The sequence below is a fragment of the Corticium candelabrum genome, chromosome 5 (assembly GCF_963422355.1).
Source record: "Corticium candelabrum chromosome 5, ooCorCand1.1, whole genome shotgun sequence".
Taxonomy (NCBI): domain Eukaryota; kingdom Metazoa; phylum Porifera; class Homoscleromorpha; order Homosclerophorida; family Plakinidae; genus Corticium; species Corticium candelabrum.
Window position 1 is genome coordinate 1,621,469 of NC_085089.1, and position 24,120 is coordinate 1,645,588.

General features: G+C 38.7%; 3 protein-coding genes across 3 annotated transcripts; all 3 read right to left on the minus strand.

Moving 5' to 3' along the window:
- Positions 1 to 150: 150 nt before the first annotated feature.
- On the minus strand, positions 151 to 4,257 carry LOC134179303 (ephrin type-A receptor 8-like). The gene is made up of 7 exons (XM_062646167.1): positions 4,119 to 4,257; positions 2,181 to 2,242; positions 1,486 to 1,594; positions 1,380 to 1,427; positions 1,218 to 1,310; positions 570 to 772; positions 151 to 518 (listed from the first exon to the last, which is right to left on the minus strand). Exons 1-7 carry the CDS (start codon positions 4,179 to 4,181, stop codon positions 335 to 337), a joined length of 762 nt encoding a protein of 253 aa, XP_062502151.1. The 5' UTR covers positions 4,182 to 4,257; the 3' UTR covers positions 151 to 334.
- A 58-nt stretch (positions 4,258 to 4,315) lies between these two features.
- LOC134180647 (uncharacterized) lies at positions 4,316 to 7,033 on the minus strand. Its single transcript, XM_062647842.1, has 5 exons — positions 6,997 to 7,033; positions 6,693 to 6,899; positions 6,330 to 6,607; positions 4,585 to 4,715; positions 4,316 to 4,367 (listed from the first exon to the last, which is right to left on the minus strand). The coding sequence occupies exons 1-5, from the start codon at positions 7,031 to 7,033 to the stop codon at positions 4,316 to 4,318; spliced, it is 705 nt and encodes a 234-aa protein (XP_062503826.1).
- A 1,331-nt stretch (positions 7,034 to 8,364) lies between these two features.
- Positions 8,365 to 20,151, minus strand: LOC134179250 (uncharacterized). Its single transcript, XM_062646105.1, has 29 exons — positions 20,051 to 20,151; positions 17,497 to 17,886; positions 17,328 to 17,438; positions 16,916 to 17,266; positions 16,653 to 16,855; positions 16,434 to 16,585; positions 16,337 to 16,370; positions 16,118 to 16,270; positions 15,977 to 16,038; positions 15,805 to 15,913; positions 15,696 to 15,743; positions 15,529 to 15,621; positions 15,257 to 15,459; positions 15,003 to 15,194; positions 11,585 to 11,600; positions 11,052 to 11,082; positions 10,949 to 10,984; positions 10,822 to 10,881; positions 10,596 to 10,766; positions 10,294 to 10,532; positions 10,070 to 10,227; positions 9,967 to 10,000; positions 9,658 to 9,813; positions 9,527 to 9,588; positions 9,371 to 9,470; positions 9,269 to 9,316; positions 9,114 to 9,206; positions 8,757 to 8,959; positions 8,365 to 8,694 (listed from the first exon to the last, which is right to left on the minus strand). The coding sequence occupies exons 1-29, from the start codon at positions 20,118 to 20,120 to the stop codon at positions 8,493 to 8,495; spliced, it is 3,780 nt and encodes a 1,259-aa protein (XP_062502089.1). The 5' UTR covers positions 20,121 to 20,151; the 3' UTR covers positions 8,365 to 8,492.
- Positions 20,152 to 24,120: the final 3,969 nt, after the last annotated feature.

Here is a 24,120-nt window from a genome sequence, read left to right on the forward strand (position 1 = left end):
TGTACATGTACACCTACTGAATACATCTGTTTGTATACGTATCTAGACCTAGCCGCATCCCCAGACTCACATGAGCCTGGCAGTGTCCGGTTCCCGTATATACACGGGAGGCTGAAATTGTCATACGGGAACCAGACACTGCCAGGCTCACGTGAGTCTGGTGAAGCGGCTATCTAGACCTACCCACCATACTATGGCAGTACAATCTCCAATCACTACTGATTACTACCCACACATACATGTAGTAATGATAGTTACGTATGGAACATCAAATTGATACTCTAGTATTGTTACAGCTCTAGCTGCTTGTCCAGTCAACTCGAGTCGCTCGAAATTATTTGACCTTCGAATACGTTTCCTGCAAATCTAAGTACGTCCCTGCTGCATCATCAAGACAGTCACCAAGACAACCTCGAATAGGTTCCGACGTCGCTCTATTAGACAACAGACCATCGTTTGATGCAGCAAGTCGTACTGTGACGTCATGAAAACTCGGTCGTTGGTGATGGTCGGGATGCCTACAGAAGCATATTCAAACGTAAAAAATGGAATTATTGTGCCACACGTACCAACACGAAATCATTAGTTCGTATACGGGACGCGAGCATCCCGGGGGAGGCGACAATCGGTAGCCTTTCTCTAGCATTTCGATGACGTCATTGTTTGACCAAGAATACCCGTATGGCTTTTCTCCAATCGTCCACATCTCGTACAACACGATACCATAACTCCACACGTCGCTGGCCGTCGAATATTTCTTATAAACTACAGCCTGTATGTATACAAAGTCGAGTTCAAGTAAGGCCATACAAACTACATGCTGTCCCAACCTCCCGCCTTATGCCCCTCTACATCTGCGCATGCGCCAGCCGCCATGTTGTCACGTATCCATCTCGATATCCGCCGCAGCTGCCAACATCCGCATGGTTCTCGTTATAGCGTGTAGTCACTTTTAAATATACTAAAGCTGTGAGCCTGTGACTAAAATTAAATTATAAGTAGAAAATGTGTTGCCCGTCTGCCAGTCTCGCCTGGCTTTTGTTTATTTCCGAATGTACATTCCCGGATGTACATCGGGGATGTACATTTCCGGATGTACATTTCCGGATGTACATTTCCGGATGTACATTTCCGAATGTATATGAAATGTAGTTTGAATGGCCTAATGAATTAGATTCGAACCCAAAGAGAATGGAAATCGAGCTCAATGGCTATACCTCTGGTGCTGTCCATCGGATCGGTATCTTTCCACCGTGAGTAATGTAGTACGTGTCTTCCGCAAGGTCACGTGACATTCCAAAGTCACCAATCTGTTTAATTTCAAAATGGCACATAACGATATCCGGTTAATTAAAATCGGTTACATCATGATGCAGCACCTTGCAAGTCAACTGATCATCTAACATGACGTTTCGTGCCGCTAGATCCTGGCAATAAGATTAATTAATTAATATTAATGTATGGAAATATCACATTTGTACTTACTCTGTGAATGAAACACTTTTTTGATAAGTACTTCATGCCTTCTGCGATCTCTCTTGCCATGTTTAGCAGACGACTTGCCAGATTGTCAAATTGATCGAGACCATTGTGTCTAAATTGATTAATTAATTAATGGTGTTGAGCATATTTGAATGTATGTCTGGATATGCATTTACAGATACATCTGTTATTGCAAACAACTATGTGAATACACATATGCATGCATAAATCTATGTACATGTACACTTAGCCTCGAACTTCCAGACCAGAGAGCATGCTGGTCTGGTCTGGAAGTTCGAGGCTAATGTACACTACTATATCACGCATGTGCACACCCACACACCCATGCACACAAATGCATTTACAGTAACAGACAGACAGACAGACAGACAAATACACACATACGTACAGACAGACTGACACATAAACACACAGACAAAGAAACAGACAGCCAGACAGACAAACAGATAGGCAGATGAACGAACGGACGGACAGACAGACAGACACAAGTACAGACAAGACATATATATATATATATATATATATATATATATATATATATATATATATATAAGACATATATATATATATATATATATATATATATATATATATATATATATATATATATATATATATATAAGACATATATGTATATGTATATATATATATAAAGCATAAAACGTGTAACACTGTACCGAATGAACTGCAAGTATTGTCTGACATCCCCGTTTGCCATGTACTCCAACACTGCCATGATCTGTTCACAAAGAAACAAAACCGGTACTTGTAGTAGAAAGATATAAATTAATGAATCAATCAATAAATAAATAAATAAATAAATAAATAAATAATTAAATAAATCAATAAATAAATAAACAAATAAATCAATAAATAAATTATTCAATCAATAAATAAATTAATCAATAAATAATTAAAATAAATAAATCAATAAATCAATCAATCAATCAATAAATAAATAAATAATAAATAAATAAATAATAAATAAATAAATAAATAAATAATTAAAATAAATAAATAAATAAATCAATAAATAAATAAATAAATAAATAAATAAATAAATAATTAAATAAATCAATCAATAAATAAACAAATAAATCAATAAATAAATTAATCAATCAATAAATAAATCAATCAATAAATAATTAAAATAAATAAATAAATAAATCAATAAATAATAAATCAATCAATAAATCAATAAATAAACCGATCAATCAAAAAATAATTAAAATAAATAAATAAATTATTAAAATCAATCAATAAATAAATAAATAAATAAATAATTTAAATAAATCAATCAATAAGTTAATCAATCAATCAATCAGTCAATCAATAAATATATAAATAAATTAATAAATCAATCAATCAATAAATAAATAAATAAATAAATAATTAAATAAATCAATAAATAAATAAACAAATAAATCAATAAATAAATTATTCAATCAATAAATAAATTAATCAATAAATAATTAAAATAAATAAATCAATAAATCAATCAATCAATCAATAAATAAATAATAAATAAATAATAAATAATAAATAAATAAATAAATAAATAAATAATTAAAATAAATAAATAAATAAATAAATCAATCAATAAATAAATCAATCAATAAATAAATAAATAAATAAATCAATCAATAAATAAATCAATAAATAAATAAATAAATAAATAAATCAATCAATAAATAATTAAATAAATTAATAAATAAATAAACAAATAAATCAATAAATAAATTAATCAATCAATAAATAAATCAATCAATAAATAATTAAAATAAATAAATAAATAAATAAATAAATAATAAATCAATCAATAAATCAATAAATAAACCGATCAATCAAAAAATAATTAAAATAAATAAATAAATCATTAAAATCAATCAATCAATCAATAAATAAATAAATAATTAAAATAAATAAATAAATCAATCAATCAATCAATAAATAAATAATAAATAAATAAATAAATAATAAATCAATAAATAAATCAATAATTAAAATAAATCAATAAATAAATCAATAAATCAATCAATCAATCAATAAATAAATAAATAAATAAATAATTAAATAAATCAATAAATAAATAAACAAATAAATCAATAAATAAATTAATCAATCAATAAATAAATTAATCAATAAATAATTAAATAAATAAATCAATAAATCAATCAATCAATCAATAAATAAATAAATAATAAATAAATAAATAATAAATAAAGAAATAAATATTTAAAATAAATAAATAAATAAATAAATCAATAAATCAATCAATAAATCAATCAATCAATCAATCAATCAATAAATAATAAATAAATCAATAAATCAATAAACAAACCGATCAATCAAAAAATAATTAAAATAAATAAATAAATCATTAAAATCAATCAATCAATCAATCAATCAATCAATTAATAAATAAATATATAATTTAAATAAATCAATCAATAAATTAATCAATCAATCAATCAGTCAATCAATAAATATATAAATAAATTAATAAATAAATCAATAAATTAATTAATTAATAAATCAATAAATAATAAATAATAAATAAATTAGTAAATATAACACACCTCAAATACATTATGTTAATGTGTTAATTTGCTTACTGGTTGTCCTTCGAGAACGACTCCACAAAGAGACACGATATGCTTATGTTGGAACTGTCCCATGATGACGCCCTCTTGAAGAAATCGAACTCTCTCTTCACTCGATTCGGAATGCAATATCTTAACAGCAACAACAGCCGTCCGGCCAGAGTTCTAGAAGACGCACACAAAGACAACATGTTATCATTCACGACATTTTATTGAGTCATTCCTACCGTCCATGTAGCTCTTGACACACTCCCAAACTGTCTGTCATACAAATCAGTTATCAAGTACCTTTATTACTAAAATATATTGTTAATTAATTAATTAATTAATGTTAATTAATATGCAAAATTAGTAGCAAATTTGACTACATATGGTAATCATATGTGTATCAATCAATCAGTTAATCAATCAATTAGTCGACTAAGTTGACTTATTTTCAATGATTGACACATTGATCACTAAACACTATTGTGCTTACCCGGAGCCTATCTCTTCATTGAGTGCAAGCGATGATCTTTCAATGTGAACAAACATTGATGTCTCGTCGAGTTGTGCGTAGAGTGTTTCAACTGTCGTGGCCGGCTCCCAGTATAAGTTCTCTTCAATCGTCTGTAAATGTCAATAACTTAATTTCAAGAGCCGGTTATCTACAAACACTAAAATTCTTCAGACATGCTCGATTGTACAGACATGAATCACAGATCACCAGGCCCGGATCCAGGTGGAGTTAAGGGGGTTAAGGGGTACAATCCCCTCTTTTTCAAAAGGCGTGGTCCACCACTAATGAAAGAAAGGGACTCACCCACTGCCAGTAGTGTTCCAACGATACCAAGTTTTGCCATTACAACCTGTACTGACACCAATACCTTGATTTCCATGGACCAATTGATACCCAGGGTTTTTCTTAGGCAACCCTCGACTTCCGACCACTATATTAATTTGGCCGGTCACGTGACAGAGTAGATCAGTTTTGAACTTTTCATACTTTTATTAATTAATATATTTTCTTCTACAGATATGAAGTCAAGTGGTGATGGCAGTCCGCTTCAAATCAAAACTAGACCTAACATACTGTATAGCCTACATCTGGCAATAAATATAATGATTAATTAAACGCATGTAAACTGTATGTATACGTGTGACAAAGAGGTCTGAATAACGTCACTTCCGCTTTCTACTAGGGACCCCAACTCCTGGCTTGCAACCAGATTTCCGATCTTGCGACCAAGAACTCATAAATTGTATTGCAGGAAACACTGACTATATATACATACATACCTATATATATATATATATATATATATATATATATATATATATATATATATATATATATATATATATATATATATATATATATATATATGTATGTATGTATATATGCGGTACCGATACCAATACTGACATTTCAGGATGATTGAAGTTTCTACTGTACTGTTGCTCCTTCTGCATCGCTTCTTTAATCGTTGACTGCCGCTTGTCTTGTCTACACTTCTTGTCTGAATCCTCCAGCAGCCTAAACTTGTCAGGGTGCTTTCTCTGCACGTGTTTTCAACGATTTGAGGTATTGTACGTTCTTAAGCTTGTCCCACCCCTCAAAACGCTTTCAGAGCATATTTGATACGTCGCCATACTGTTGTCTACTGCTGAGACCATAACATAAGTCCTGGCACGAGTCGCCAGGAGAGAACCACATCCGTTAACCCTGAGGTGCCAGACCCGCGCGAGATATCGCACTGATATCGGTACCGCGTAATCGGTGGAACTCAAAGGAGTACGTAGCCTCGCGCCCATACGTATAGTAAAAAAATTTGTATGTGATAGCTGCTTCCCTTGCGCACGTTATCTGGTTCTGCTTTTGCAACCGCAAATGAACTCTTGGTACTGGCTATCTCAAGACTCTAAGCACACAAAAGGACAGTGAATCATTTTCGCACGTAACGGCCGGATCAATGCTACTGATTTGTGTATTTTAGGTCTACAGGTAACTGTATTATTTCACATACGTGTATACATACTAGAGTCACCTTAGCAGACAACTTTTAGTAATAAATAAACACACACACGCACACACACACACACGCGCGCGCACACACACACACACACACACACACACACACACGAAAACACACACGAAAACACACCACTACACACACACACACACACACACACACACACACACACACACACACACACACACACACACACACACACTGCACTCACGTCAACCATCGCGTCCTGCAAACCACTACCCAAAGCACCTCTAGGACGAGAGTAATCGTTCGCCGTCGGTTTCGTACCGTACGCTTCCAACATCTCGTACGTCTCAGCATACAGTTGTTCTTGTCTATCATCTCTCTCGTACGACCCATTACGAGTCAAAGGTTGCGGTTCTAGGTAGTCGTTCTCTTGCTGTACGGCAACGCTGACCTTACGAAATGTTGTTGAACGTAAACGATCACAATCGATGGTGCTGTAATAGTGATCTTCTTCTTGTTGTTCTACAAAAATACACAATTTAATTAAAAATTTATTCAAAGACAATGGTAACAATACATAACTAGAATGTATACAAAATGATTGTACCTGTTGGTTTCTTCTGGCACGTGTAACGACGACATTGAGCTCGTTTGTAGTACACAATCAACGTTATAATCAGAACTGCAAGCAACACACAACTGCAAGCAGTCGCAATTTTTGCATTCGCATTTTTCGAATTTTCGTTTTCCCTCTTAAGATTGAGATCGGCATCTGAGGCTCGAATGGTTGTTGTCTCTACAGCCGCACTAGTGGCTGGCAACACAGACGACCTCGTTGACTGATGGAAGCTTGTGTATTTAGTAGCATCCGAATCATCTAATGCTTTCTTGGTTGGTCTGTCTACAACAACAGTTATACAGAGAGTATACAGACGTTGTAGTTGACATGGTAACACCAAATACTTAATTATTATAGCTTGTTGACGGATATTACTCTTACAATTATCGACGATTCTTGTAGTTGTAGCAGCTGCGCTTGCATATTGGAGGGTAGCAGTTGGCTTGAAGGTCAACAAGTGAGTCGTGCTATCCGATGGCTCCTGTTCACTCGATGACTCTTGTACACTCGATGACTCCTCCATAATAGTTTCAGTTTGTCCTTTGCAGTTGAAAAAGCAAAGCAACAAATTAGACAATGAAACCGACTGCAAGCGCAATAAAAGATGCCTAGATACGCACGGATTTCGTCTCTTTGTAAGAGAAAACGAACAACACGCAAACGTATACTAAACATAGACGAACGGACAGATGCAGATAAACACACACGGAAGTTAGACATTCGGAATGCAACAGACGGCTAGCTGAGGTAAGACATCGAAATTATCGCTGCGGTATAGATGTCGGACATTCCCCGCACGACGTCCACGATTCAATTTGATTCACTGCATGCTGATCGCAAGATTGTATGTTTAGAAAACAGCGAATCTGTTGCATGCACGCAAGTTGTTTGTCTGTATCGGATCCGTACGCGTGCGCGGTCTCTCTACGGTACCGTTGGCGACTTGAGTCCTTGAGTGGATGACACAAGAGAGTGTGAGACTACTCACGAGCGCACACAATGTCCACATCGTGTCTGGCGCACTATAGACAGCTCGACCACAGCTCTTACAGAGGAATGACTTCACCTCGATATGAAAGCAGGAAATGATTAGATTGAGCAAGTTTCGTTATTGCACAGTGACTAGTGAAACTTAATCTTGATCATTGGGAAAGTGAGTCAACATATAATTTAGTCTGTAGCTATGTATATTGCACAACACTGCCTATAATATAATATAATATTAGCAAGACCCGCCTTATGGGTAGTAGCAATTTAAGTTAATTAAATTTGCTCGTTTACACATAGACACTGAGAAAACGTAAATCACGGATATAGACATACACGTAGACATACTGAAGCGGGAGGTGGCGTACTATAGTATAGTATATAATAACTATACATACATAATACAGTTTAATATATAATTAAATATATATTTTTTAAAACGATACATGTCTTTATCATATGTAAGGCAATGCAACGGCCATGCAACGGCCGTGCATTCCACAAAGTTGAAATTAACAAATGCGATAGTTTACTAGCAAACGACGCAACATTACGACAGTTAAACAATTATTTAATAATTAATTAATTAATTAATTAAGTACGCAACGATTTGTAATTCCAGAGACACTAATTGCTACAGGCGCCTCAGATGTTCGATTTCTCCGTACTGCAACTCGAGACGATTTCAGTTTTCATTTCATAGTGATACACCGGGACTAATTATTCGCTCATACGGTGCGCGCATGCTTAGTATATAGTCTGTTTCCAAAAGCTCTAGTCACAGCCACAGTGTAGCTACTCTTATTGCTCGCCTAGTCGACCGGTAAGATAGACAGCCTGTAGATCGGCATACTTTCGTTCCGCGCCATCGAGCGGGTCTCCGAGCGCATCCTGCCAGGCATGCGCACCTCTTCTGTCCTTGTGCACTAAGCCGAACATAACTCCTCTCTCAAGACTCTCCACAATGTTTTTAAAAGTAGGCCGTCCGTGATGGTCAGGATGCCTAATCATGCAGACAAAAAATTAATAATTTTGTATAAATTAGTGTTTCGCATTGTTACTGACCAGCAGTCGATCATCAGCTGGTAGATTGGTCGGGGGCAACCGGGCGGAGGCGGCATGCGGTAGCCGCTGTTTATGCGTTGTACCACATAGTCGTTGCTCCATTCGGTACCGTACGGTCGCTTGCCGAGAGACCAGATCTCGTAGAGCACGATGCCGTAGCTCCACACGTCGCTGGCAGTCGAGTATTTGCCGCGACGAACGGCCTGATCGACGACAATTAGTTTATTTCATGTGTGTGTGTGTGTGTGTGTGTGTGTGTGTGTGTGTGTGTGTGTGTGTGTGTGTGTGTGTGTGTGTGTGTGTGTGTGTGTGTGTGTGTGTGGTGTGCGTGTGCGTGTGCGTGAAACACCGACTGACTTCCGGTGCGGTCCAGCGTAGTGGAAATCTCTCTCCTTGACTAAAGTAGTAATTGTTACTGATCAGGTCTCTAGCAAGACCGAAGTCTCCAATCTAGATCCGGAACACTATGATCAGCAACTCACACAAAACTATCTCTACCTCACTCAACATGCCTTGCATGTCTTGTTGCTGTCCATCAAAACGTTTCTAGCAGCAAGATCCTGTATCGCAAAAGTCTATTTAGACTTACAAAATACCCGATTTAATCATCAAACCCGATGAACAAATGACTTTTTTGAAAGATACTCCATTCCGCATGCAATGTCTCGACACATCTTTACACATTCTCTTTCCGTGTTTTCATCAACCTTTTCTCTAAATTAAAACCTTAAGAATTCTGTTTTAACTCGTATTCTATTTGAGGAACTCACTGTAGTAATCCTAGGTAAGTCTTCAGGTCACCACTAGACATCATTTCCATTACCATCATCATCTATAGCACATAGATTGTTTGTTACTTGTATATATCAACACAAGTGTACTCTTTTGTTTTATTCTGTACCGGATCTCCTTGCAGTACAGCTCCGTAGAGATAGAGTATGTTTTTGTGTTTGAACTGTCCCATAATCGCCGCTTCTCGCATAAATCGAATTTTGTCGTCAGTCGAACAGTTGGATTTTGCCAACTTTACGGCGACGGTCACTGTTTTATCTACCGTCTGCATTAAATCATATACAATCACAATTCCACATTCATTATAATTTGAGTTATAATAACAAAGTATTCAACTACCGAAATGTTTTTAATTTAGTATCTGATTTATTGTTACAAGGTTTGCTAGTTTCTTAATATTTGCAACAGCCAGCTTGACCTTTAGTGTACCTGTCTGGACCTTTCCAAACTCGCTATACAAAATACCAGCAAGTGCAGTGCTTACATACCATACTCACAGTTCGACATACAATTTGTCCTACCCGTCACCGATGACTCTGTCGTCGAGTTTCAGTTGCGCGCGTACAAGTCTTCGAAACTGCTTTCTCTCGAATTGGGCAAACAGTTCACTAAGCGTTTTACCGGGCTGCCAAAAGGCTGACGGCTTTTCGCCGTCGGCGTCATCCGTCGTATTCCATGCCTGTGAAATGTAAACGTCACCATTACCAATGTACATCGAAAACGAAGTTTATAATGCAGCAATTACTGCGTCGACATGACCAATGGAGCTCTCCTGCTTGCTGCTCGAATCGCCCGAACGTAACTGATATTGGTACCGCGGATGACTGGCGTGGTGAACGGCGGGTTGCGGTTGCGGTACCGCTGGGCTGTCATCCAAATCACTGCCGCTGTCGGAATCATACGGGACGGAAGGCTGAGCTTTAATCTTGCCATAACCCGGATTTTCGACGTGAGTGCCACAGTCTCTTGATGAATCATTCGCCTCTGTTCATATTCTCAACTTACCACCTAACGGAATAACACAGTATAGTGACATAGGGTCTATACCATTCGATGCGTCTGTCCGATGTAGTCGTCGATACAATACGATACACAAAACTAGCACAACGAGAAGAACAAAAGCGGCCGTTCCTGCCGAGATAAGAGCACCAATGGCTACTCCTTCTTTCTCACGTCCTCCAGTGGTAACAGTCAGATGCGACGACATCTCTCTATACCCTAAAATAGAGATAACACAAGTAAATGGAGAAATACAATGTCCAAGAGAGCAAACCGGGTCTTGTAGGGCGAGTCGTTGTACTGCAAAAAGTTTTCGTTGGACATTTCTGACAATCTGAGTATACATACGCCATACATGTTTACTTGCTCTCAAATATCTTTTAGTTGGTATTAATGCTGACCATCTGTAGGTGAAGACTGTGATTTGCATACACACGCTGTGCGGACAAAACACGTCGTTACTACACCAAATAATTTAGCAACCGTAAAGCGAATTGAACTGACGTGTGCAGTTACGCCGGGTACGGCAGCATTGCTACGATCACACAACAGAAATACTAGAGACAACTACCGAGATATCCAGACGCATAGGTAACACACACACAGACAGTAATAGATACCATGCATCTCAATACCTACAGCTTGTTCTCTATACACTGTATACTTGCCTCTTCTTGCCTACTAGTCGTTTCTAGACATGCACGAGTTCAATAGACAAACCGATGCACGCGGCGCTGTCTCAAATCGAGAGGGTGCTGTGACAGTGTCCGCGTCTGGTGATTCACAGCTGACATTCTAGGCACGTGCACGCGTGTACAACTGCTCGCCCAAACCGCTATAAATCAAAAAAACGACAAAATCTCTTCCTCGCATCGCGACGTCAATTTCCTTCACGAGTGCAAACATCTAGGAAGAATCTGTGGTCTCAATGTTGTGTTGCGCATCGGTTGTTGATGTCGATTGATCGACAGGGAGAGTGGCGGATAGTGTGTTTAGATAAAACGAGCACAGAGATATAAGATAGAACAATGAGTTACCATTCTTATACGCTTGCTTGATCAGTCGAACATCGCTCGTCGCTCTTCGCACCGAGCAGCCGCAAAGAGCCAGGCCACTCCCCACCTTTAATTAAAGCATCCCTCGACAAGCAGGCGTTGATGGCACAACTAGATGAAAGTTGTTCAAATGAAATTTGACGCACAATTTTTTAGGATCGCGAGCTTCCGCTAACAGGCTGGTCAACGTCGATACCGTAGTCAGTCATTCTCCCACACGCCTCTTTGTCAAATACTAAAATGTAATTAATTTTAATCATAATTTTTAGAAATAGTGGACGTATACTAAAATTTTAAAGTAAATAGTACGCTAACACAGCGGTAAGCAAATAGATAGCGGATGCATTTAGTACATTTTGTAATAAAAATTTAATTAATTCAGCGGTACCAATTACGTAACCGTCCATTCAACAAGTCACTAGAGTCTCTAGGACAAGGTATGGCTTGGTGCCAGTCAATATACATATACTACTAATCACGAAGGTTTAGAAGCGGATCCAGACTGGGGCACTGAGGAAACGGGGCACTGGGGGACATGCCCCAGTTTGGAGCCAAATAGATAGCAGAGTCCCAAACAGGAGTCTACTAGTAGCCTCGACACTAAAGGCCTCCCTTTGCTTTTGGTGGTCCGACCGCGCGAGGATAGCAACGTGACCAGAGCCGGGACTGTATCACGTGTTGTTCTCTTCGGAAAGAACATCACGTGATACAATCCCGTTGCTATCCTCGCGCGGTCGGACCACCAAAAGCAAAGAGAGGCCTAGTGTCGAGGCTAGTCTACTAGTAGATTACAGAATGTTTCTTCTCTAACTATATAAAAGTGTGCACGTGGTGGGTCGTTTGTCTAGTGGAACGGCCTAGACAGTTACTGCTAGTCTACAGTCTAACTATCCTTCACAAAGGACACCCCAAGTTTTGTAGCCCCTTGTCTGAAACTTTCTACGTACTATATCGCGCAATGCGGCGGTTGCGCGCACGGATTGTGCGTTGAGGGCGGCGAGGTCTGACACACCTGCGCAGCTACTGTACACGGTTCTACTATATAGTCTCGCGTAGCCAGACCATCCCCGCCTACATTCTTTCGGCGAGAGATAGTCTGGGGATATACCTAAATCCATTCTTGTTCTGCGCTCCCCAAGAATCGTGGGATATAGACCACTTTATAGATAGCAGGAGGTCTACGTAGGTTTTGCTTAATCGCATTCCGCTCGTCTCGCGTGTGCTAATTACTGGTTCGTTACAATTGTTATTACTAGCAAAGATGTATGCCTGTGAACGGACGTCCTAGTAACAAAGAGAAGACATTCGTTCGTCAATCTTGTGGACTTTGAATAGCGTGTTGAACACAGTAGCGCAATAACGAGACAAAATAAAGCGTGAATTCCCACAGCCACGATAATCATGCTGCTTGATCGAGAGGCGTTTTATATTATTAGTCCCTCGACACGTCAGACAAATACATTTAGTAAGAACACAAGGCGCTATAGCGGCACTCTGCATTCAAACAACACGCTAAAACGAGCAGCAACTGAATAAGACTAACGGACGGCGAAAGAGCGTCATGACTAAACAAAAGCACGTCCCATGCTTACATCAGACTCACAAGATCAAGACAATAGATATAGAAATCAGACGTCGATCGATGAAAAAGCACAGCCTCACGGACAATTTGGCCACAAAACATACGTCCTGCATGCAACAAGACAGTAGTTCAAGGTCTACAGGTCGAAGAAAGACTATCTAATAGTGTATGTTCACCAACATGACCTTAATCAAAACAATCGAAATGAGCGGAATGCGATTGCGTGACACCTACTTAGACCTCCTGCTATCTATAAAGAGGTCTTTATCCCCACGATTCGTGGGGAGCGCAGAACAAGACTTGTATAGGCATATCCCCAGACTAGACTATCTCTCGCCGGAAGTATGTAGGCGGGGATGGTCTGGCTACGCGAGAATATGTACTTTAGGCGACCGTATAACACTTACCTAGTGCAAATAACATTATAACTGATGTAGGGTTATCTATAGAAATCACGTAAACGTTGCCCCTGAAGTCAAATTTGCAAAACACTGCTATTCTTGTAGTATGGCATGCATTCATCTCTATAGCTATAGCTAGATATATGTCAATTATAAATACATGAAATCAGTTGATGCAGATCTGGCACTGCATGTCTTACATCGCACTTGTAAGGGAGCAGCGCATACATACACGTCAAACAGTCTTCTTGCAATTGTTGTCATAGTAAGTAAATAATAGGTCTGCCTAGCCACACACATTGCTCGTCTGACGCAATTAACTGCCACCCACAACCTTTGATTTGAAACAATCCTACTAATTTCAAGAAGCGAGATACAAATGCTTTGGCTTAATTAATTCAGCAACACTTTGTCTAATAATGCAGCATGCAGAAACCCACCAAAACAGAAGAATATTATTGCAGTGAGTCAACACTCTGATTAGTCCAGATAGGCATTGTCAGGATAGAGTCCTCATGACCTTACTCCAACGAAGCCATACTGTACTAAAACTATTAATGCACACTGGCTTGATTCAGTCATCAATTCAAAGTATGCTTCACAGGTATGGACTCCAACCTAATCGATTCTAGGAAAAGTCTACAAAAGTAGTACAGCCACAAGAGCAAACATACCTACAAGTACACTGCATGACTCTAGATACATACGAAAAGAATTGAAATCAAGCTGTCATATATCAATGCCCGACCCAAATAGATAACCACTACCATACAATTTCGCAGTAAGTATTCATCCTACGTAAAAAAACATGATCTAATCTATGGTAGGTCTACCTCACTGAGGCTCAACATTACATTTTTTGCAAGGTACAATTAAGCCTAGCTCCATTGTAATACAATCAAACCCATTTCATCATTTTAAATCAGAGAGCAGTTAGACGTATATGCTACTATAGCATTTACCAGGCTTTTTGACTTGTACTGTACACCACATCAATTTGACTAGCACACAATCAGGTAACTTGAAGACTGTGTGAGCCATACAGCTAAACACCCCTTTTCATGCCAATATTTTCTAAGACACCCGTTGTCTATGGTTAATTAAACAAAAAGTGCATTATGCGTAAACAAAAAGTGCGTCATATATGCCAGAATGTACTCACTCCATATTTAGTCCAATTTGAAACCTCTAATCATTCTGCTCTACCACTTATACCAGAAAATGCAAAAACTAATTTTTCTACTACACCATTGCTTGGATAAGTAAGTCTCTAAAGAATATACAAAAGAAGGATAAGGAGTTCATTAATCAGACACATATGACATGTCACACAGAATAAATTTCTATCGCCCGTGTACCACATCAAACAGAAGTCATCTCTTCAATTAATTTTGTCCAGTTCTGTTAACTTCACCATTACAAAGAGTTCTTCTTTTTCTGATAAGTTGTTTGTAAATCCATATATAAGTCAACTAGAGAGTCAATGGGATCTCCTAAGTTTCCTCGAATAGGTTCATCTGTAGGACGATTTGTTAACAGTTGTTCCTCATCGACGTCAAGAATCAAGCAAATATCATTGAATGTAGGGCGTCGATGATGGTCTGGATGCCTATCACAAAACTTATTGTTAATTGAAAATCCAACTTTGAGCTAGATGAGATGGTATCGTACCAACAATTTATCATGAGTCGATACATAGGCAATGAACACCCCGGTGGAGGCGATAACCTGTATCCTTTCTGTAGAGACTCCATCACAAAATTATTGCTCCACACATAGCCATACGGTCGTTCACCAACAGTAAACAGTTCATACAACACAATACCATAGCCCCACACATCACTAGCATTAGAATACTTTCGATACACAATTGCCTGTGATTCATTAATTAATTAACACAATGCTTATCACAAACCTTCTAAATTAAACGTCTGCAACTATACCTCGGGTGCTGTCCAACGAATAGGCAAGCGTCCACCTTGAGTCATGTAGTAATCACTATGCGTTAAATCTCGTGCAAGTCCAAAGTCCCCAATCTGCACAATTATCAGTTAAAAAGTTCCTGTCGTCTAGAACTTTGCAACACTACATTATCCGACACTATATATACCTTGCAAGTAAGAGAACGATCCAACAACACATTTCTAACAGCTAAGTCCTGTTCAAACGTAAGACAGATTATCACTAACAGCACAGAATACATATAACCATTAACTAACCCTGTGAATAAAACCTTTCTTTGATAAGTAATTCATACCACACGCAATCTCACGAGACATTCTCAGCAATGTCTTGTTGTAACCTTCGACACAACATTGACCACTCTCTCTAACAACAAGAAATCACACGTAAGAGCCCTTTCTGTATGTTAACTAGCAACGGCTACGCTACCGAATAGGTTGCAAATACTCCCTCAAATCACCGTGTGTCATAAACTCTAGAACAATCATCAGCTATAGTCAGACAATAGAAGGCAAAACACAAAACTCATTTCAGTAATAATTTTACGAAGGAGGAACATGTGAGACATACTGGCTCTCCTTGTAGTACAACACCCTTCAGATCTACTACATTCTTATGCTTGAATTGGCCCATTATTGCTGCTTCGCGCAAGAAACGAACTCTGTCTTCAGATGATTCTGAATTCAAAGTTTTCACAGCAACGACTGCTAATCCATGAGGAGTCTATTACATCGTGAAGCATACACCTCTGATGACAAATGACTAAGACAAACAATGGCATTTTATTACCTTCCAAAATCCTTTAGCTACGGTGCCAAACTCTCTGAAACAAAAAGTAATGGAGTATAAAATTGGTGTTGTAATTAAGTGAAAATGTGTGACAAACCCTGAGCCAATCTCTTTCTCCAACTGAACATCAAACTGATGTAACATCCTAAATCGTTTTCCCTCAAATTGAGCGTATAATTTCTCTATGGTTTTCCCGGGTTGCCAAAACGGTTCTTCTTGAATTGCAACAGGTTCAGGACTATCATACGTCTAAAATCGTACATTCATTTATTATATCAGTATGCTATTACATGTATATGTAACAAGATGTACTAACATTAAACGGCTTTGGGATAGTCCCAACCACATACGGATAGGCATAATGATTATCCATATCACTATTTATCATTTTCTCCTGATTGGATTGTTGGTTGCCATCGGCCATTACCGATGTCATAGAAATATGTCTGCTGATTCCTTCCCTAGTTGCAGTTTTGTAGTCAGCATTCCATTTAGATTGTGACTTTGAAACAGATTGATCTACTCACAGCACAATCCAGCCTCAAACAACCTGCAATCAGACTAACTATGAAGTCCTACTTTCAGATGCCTGTCGACTGCTCTCCGATTGTTTTAACCGACGACGATAAAGTATGATTATCACAACAACCACCAATATGATGACAATAGCACCGGCTAAACCAGCTGCAATTGCTGCTATAGGTACTGAACTACCCCCACTTTCACCTTTTGAAGTACTTGCAGAAGGTTTAGTTGCAGTAACAGATCTAGCTGTAGCAAAAGGTGATGGTGTTTGTACAATCCCGTTAGTTGTTTTTGGACTATCCGACTGAGTTATGTTGTGGTGACCATCCAAGTAGCATATCTCTCCAAGAAAATTTTTAGGTGGACAATTGCAGGTATTGACATTCTTAGTAGTAGCTTGAGGTGCTATACACAAACAATAAATTAAAGCAAATCCCACAATGCATAAACAAACCAATTTAATTACTTGGAATACATGACCCATTATACCATTTCTTGCAATAGCAACGATAACCCATACGGATGTTAGAAAGACTAAAACATGCTGCATCTCCACATGATGAACGCTGGCAATCGTCTGCAAACAAACATCAATACTACAACTGTGGTTTGAGTAGTAGAACACATGACCATACCAAAACGAGATTCAGACACCATTCTTGTGCTGTAGTAAAAAGTAGTAATAACTGTGCTTGATAGTTTGCTTTCCTCACATGTCTTGCCCACAAGTTTTACACTAAAGCCAGTGCAGTTGGCAATTGCAATAGCAAATGCAGTTGACGGCGCACAGTTTCTAGCTTCGCCAATAAATTCTTCAGTACTATTACTACCACTGTATTTGTAAATCTGAAGTGACATGTCAGGTGGTATAGTAAACGTAAAAGGTAGGGCAATGTCACGTCTGGTCCCAAAATCTTGCTTCCACTCATAACACACAAAGTTAGTCCTAGGTCCAGATCCCTGATTGCCTTTAGTCGAATTAACCATTCCTCGCCATTGTTCGTATGAAACTAAAGGTAGGTCATCTATAAAAAGCAACCAATGCCAGATTACATGCAACAGTATATAATCGAGTAAACTTTATAACTATAGAAGGAGCAGTGAGCCTGTTTCAAAACACAGTGTTCAATTAAAGCTACAAGTACTCTCTACTGTCCTAATGTCTCAATGTGTTTAAGATTTAGCTTTAATCAATAGTTGTGTAAAAGCAAAAAATTATAAAGTCTGCCCAATGTCCCTCCATCTCCTGAATATAGCTCCCTCAACCACATCTATTATCGTTTGAGGTTATTATAGCATACATGCTATACATGTCCACTAATTTGGTGATTGACTCTTACTGTTTCTAGTCTCCATGAAACGGTCCTAAAGAAAAGACATCACTTTACAGATCCTGAAATAGGGATTTCAAATCAATCCTGAAATAGGGATTTCAAATTGATCGCTCACTCAAAGCCATAGTCGCCATTTTCATCAAATTTGTCGTCTTAAATGGTCATGCACACAATCTTCTCATTTGGTTGGCTATGGGCCGATGACTGGCCGTTATGCTCTGCTTTACATGGTGAATATTGTACAAACAGTGTGACTTTGTTTTGTTGCAAACGCTACACTGTATGTAAAAGTTACCTCAGCAGACCATTGACATACCCACTCCATGTATCAGTAAAGTCTACATGACAAGTGACAAATGTGCCTAACTGGTGTTGCATGGCTTAATTAATTGCCAAAGTCTAACTGATAACTAAGAAAGATATGCAGCAATAGAAACATTAGTTCCGGTAATTAAAAGGTGGAGTTTACTTGACAATAAAATATGGTATTTACTGAATAATGAGCACTTTTTAAAAGCCTGACCTTCAAAATCCCACTATATTCCCTCTGCAGGCAAGCTTGCACACACACACACACACACACACACACACACACACACACACACACACACACACACACACACACACACACACACACTCAAATGATAGCATAAGTATATTCCACTTTCAACTTCAAAGTCAAGATTACTAAACAATCATTATTAGCCTCAACTGCTGCAATTGCAGATAATCCTTCCATGTGAGGTGAGGCTCTTTTCGCTATTCCTACAGTAAAGGGCCACTGGTATTCACTACAGTGTGTAAAACTGAATTCAATTACAATTAGCACTTAACAGGGTTGAGGTAACACAAGCATGCATGCTATTATGTATTATTGCCCACCATGGTGCCAACCAGTAACCTCATTTCCAGGATAACAAACTGCTCAAGTGTCCAGAACTTGGTAGCACCCATCAACTTCTAATTATAGAATAATCTGGAACCTCTAGGATAGTGCTATTGCTATACGGGTACAGTAAAGTTGACAAAATTGTAGTCACTATTAATTAATTAATTGACAAGAAATATCCTGCAGCTGTGCAGAATAGCTAGAGCAGCAGCCTACTATACTTCACCAAAATAAATGCAACCGCAAAAATAAAAAAACATAAAATAATCAATTACATCATTTCCTAATTCTTAGAACGAATTTAGTGCAATTTCAAAAACACAACAAGTGACCACAACAGTGCATAAATTAACATCATCACACAAGAATGTAACAACCAAGCACGACTACTCAATTTCTACCAACAAAATAGGCGAGAAATCGATAGAAATCGATACCCCCTGGATCACTCGATTAGTTGAGAAGAGTTTAGTCCCTCGCATAGCAACGACGTCATCACAGCTACGAGCTCGAGGCGGAAACAACAACACCCACCCACCTGCGCAAGTTCGTATCCGGAACACCACACGCCGCCACAAATCACCGGACGCACGGTCTCCCAACAAGGAACCAACCCGAGAAAAAACGACCGCAAGCAATGATCGAAAGGCGAACGATTCGAACAGCGTCTGATATCAACAACAACAAAGCGACTCGGCAGAGATGAGCCATGCACTTACCTGACCACAACTAATTATCAAATACACCAGCCTGTTCGAAATTGACAAGCAATGGTGTTGCTAACGAGTGGAATGGTCGTAAAATCGCGTTAGAAATGATGCACTAGTGGTCGACATCCGTTCGTCTTACCGACAGACACATAATGTGACATTGCGACCACCACTTGCGTCGCTACACATTCCATGTACACAACGCGTATTTGCAATTTCACGTGTCGTGACACACCGTGTTCTCGCCTTTGCTTACCTTCGGTTGTTGTGAGACGATAGACGACGAGACTGACGAGACATGAGAACAATGGACCAACAGACCTCATACCCGTAGAGCTTCACACTGAAGAGTCTGCGTGTAAGTACAGCGGAATGGGACTGTTTTCCTATTCGTCCACGCCCTCGGCTTTAAGTTACAACTAATCGGATTATCAAACGCATCCGGTTACACTCGGACCCTCTGTATGCGTCTAAATACGACTGTGACGTACTAGTAGCTACGATGTTACTAATAAGTCTCAAAGTTTTAGCTAGAAAACAAATTATAATATAATCAGTAAGATCATCATCTTCGATATATGATATGTGTGGTAAATGTAGAACAAGATTGCGGACAGACAACATGTACATTACTAGTAATTATTCGTTTAGTAGGACAAGCCGGTAGTCAGAGATGTTTGTACGGTAGATAGCGCCCCAAGTCTCTCTGAATCTTTTGGTACTTTAATTAATGATTTTAGGTCTCACTGCACTGTAAGAGTTGTTTCTGAGGTCCATACTAATTAATGATGTGGGCCAATGTAATTAACCTTTGTCTGCAATTCAATAAGTTCTCCCTTTGCTGTACAAAGGTTACTGTTTTCTCTTTACTGCGGATGTTATGTCCTAATGATATGCGATGTTCTGATACATCTCATTTGAAAGGTAGATAACCGTTTAGTATTTCAGGAGTCACTGGACAGGTCTTGCAGCCATCTAGACAGAGCTTGGAGGGTCAATCATCTCATTTTGACTGTTCTCAAAAACACCTCTTAGGAAATATTTATTTCTGCCAGTAGTTCAATGTTGTGCCATCCTGTTTAGAGTTCTTCGAAACAGCCACCTGATTTGTATGACACTGCCCAGATATGAAACATCAACATTTTGTAACGGATGACTATCAATGGAAATGACAGCTCAGCTCTAATGCGGCACACTTACGAGTTTGTACTGTCAATGTTGATGTTCATACCTCAATGAATGTTCATACCCACTTTATTAACACATGATTTACCAGCATACAATTTATTGTAAAGAAATAGGAGACTTTGATATAAGAACCAAGTTATTTGTGTACCTTTCCGCTCTAATCTTGCTGTGACCCTGTGCATGAGATTTATAATTTTCGTACAGATCACTTTCAGTTTGTATACAAGCTGAAGCCAATACCAAAAGTCACAAAAAGGTTTCACGAACTATTTTGTCCATATAGTATATTAAAGAGAACAGGAGATAAGCAGCAACCTTGCCTTACTCCTGTGGTTATTCTGATAATCTAAACCCGCCTGACTTCTCGCTTTTAGTCCTAAACTATTCAGATCTGGTCAATGGTACCACTATCAGAGCAAATCCTGCACTGTTCTCTAAGAGACAAGTTCCTTATACTTTCTTGAGACGTTCCTAGAGCGCGTTTGCCAAAAATTTTCCTGCGATGCTAAGGAAGATATCTTTGACATCGGAACTGAGGAGATGAATGGGCCTATTCCCCAAACTTAAGCATAATCTCTACGGCTTGAATTTCCAGATCATTATTTACTGTACTTGAAAATGTGGAGCTTTATATAGAAAGTATATAATTGTGGTGTGTCGAAAAATGCATTATTATGGAGAGCAAGCAGGAATCCAATTAAAAGAGTGCACGGCTCTGCGTACAATATGTCATGTGAGGAAAAGTACAACTGGTTCCAAAACCTTGTGTGTGTGTGGAAGTCCATCAATTATTGCAATTGTAACTAAACTTTATCAAGTTCCCGTGACAACATCAACATCTAACATCTTTCGCTTTACCTAAGGTAAAACACTCCTACCTTTGTTGATGACACGAGAGATTAAATCACCTCCTTCTCTACTGCCATAAGACTAGGACTGATACCATAAATACATTATATTTGAGGTTGCTGCTGCCTTTGTTAGTAATCAGTGCTAATTAATAAGTGACGGAGGACATACTGTGGCATAAGGACTGAGCAGGTCAGTGGTGGGTAAATGGTGTAATTGGTTCCCTAAATGTTTACTCACACTCTACAACTGTGTAACCGTTAAAATTGAGATGATGCCACCTGATGCTGCTGCTATCTTAGCCCTCCAAAGTGAAATTGCTCCTAGCGCCTATGAGATATGTGTACACGCGCTCGCACGCACACATGCACACCTTTTCTTTCACTCCGTTCATTCTAATAAGGAACAGTGCAGGCCAAGGTCACTACAGACTATGTCGAGAGGTGCAAATTCTCTAACAGCAAAAATGCTCGTGGTTGTGGAGGCCTTGTTGAAGGAAAGTTTGATGGCAATACTGACATTGGCCAGTTAAGGACTGACCATGTTTCTGCCTTTGATGGCTTACAAGGTCGGCATTATTTACAGCAGTGAAGCCACAACCATCAATGAAACCACAACTGCAATGTATATCAAACTTTGATGTTCTGCACATTGAATTTCCAACAAGTTAGTCTATAGTCTTGTCCTGTCTTTTGCGTGAAGAAAGGCATATGACTTAGACTTTGCAGTAAACTTGGTTTTAAAGGCTGTTGTTGGAATAGCTTGGACACTAGTCCAACTGACCCATGTGCCATTAGCAGGGCCTTAACCCAGTATCCGACGATTACTAACAAGTAGGTTGCACAACAAACTTTGTCCACACACACACACACACACACACACAGACACACACACAGACACACACACAGACACACACACACACACACACAGACACACACACAGACACACACACACACACACACACACACACACACACACACACACACACACACATGCACACACGCCGGTTTACAACTATCAGTAGATTTGCAACTCTAGGTATAGATTTGCAATCTAAGATATGACGCATTATCAAAAATCCTACTTGTTACAAAATGTTTACTACTTCAAAAAACATACCAGTCGATGCCTGTTAGTGCAGTGACTCCTTTCCTTTCAGAAAGACAACACACGATTCTTGAAAGCAGATCCCGTATGCGGTATCAGGTTCATAAATCCCGTATGCAATGATGCCTAGGTCCCGTATTCAATACTCTTAGTTGTATATACAGTAGAGCAAGTGTACGGTGTCGTGTTGTCGTTGCCAATTGCGAACGACTAAATTTTACGTAGTTCTTACACAAAAATCAATTATGAATTAATGACACAGTTAATAAATTGCAACAGCAGACAACTTGATAAACGCTCTAGAGTAACCATGATCCAACTTTATCGCATTTTATTGAACGAAAATGTGGTAAATAACAATAAATCGAGACACAAATGTTCCACAAATTGCTCAACATTGGCTGCAAAGTCCTAGCTGTTCTCTAGTATATTACCGACAAGCGTTGTTCTTCACTAGTTCTTCTTTGTGTACCACTGCAAAGCCTTCTGAGCTATGGTTTGTGGTCCGAATCTCTCGGTCAATTTGACGTCACCTTGCTAACGTTTTTGATCGGATCCCATGTCGACGCTAACCGTCATGTCCACAAGCTGACGAGTTTTAGTGTTGAATGAAGCCACAATCTGTCTAGATAACAAGAGAAGTTATTTAAAAATAAAAGTCGCAGGCAGAGTAAACAATGAATGTATAACCTGTGTGATGGTGTACCATGGTCTCGACGGGTTGGGTACTCGATAGTGGGACCCAAGATCCAATCCCCAACAAAACTCTTTGTTTTTCTCTGTCATTCGTTGAAGATACAAAGCTTTCGCTTGTTGATACATTTCGATGGCTCTTTCAAGTGCTTGTCTTCGAATTTTGTAGTGAAACGTAGAGACTCTGCTCTGCTCCGACAGAGTGCAAAACTGGGGACAAGCTAAGACAGCAGAACAGGATGCCTTCATGTAGACAGTCAATAATCTAGAGACGTATGAGGATGATTTCAACTATGACTTACCGTAAGTTGGATTGCAGGACGCTCTGCATTTGGGACGGTCAGCGTACCTCCGGCGTACTTCCTGCTGGTTAGCTCGCAGTTCATACAAGTCGGTTCTTTCTGGTATGTAGTGCTGTGACGAAAGATGCCGCCTTGTGAAGAAGTCGATTGATCAAGTGAAGTCAAATTGTCGACATCCCTTCTCTTG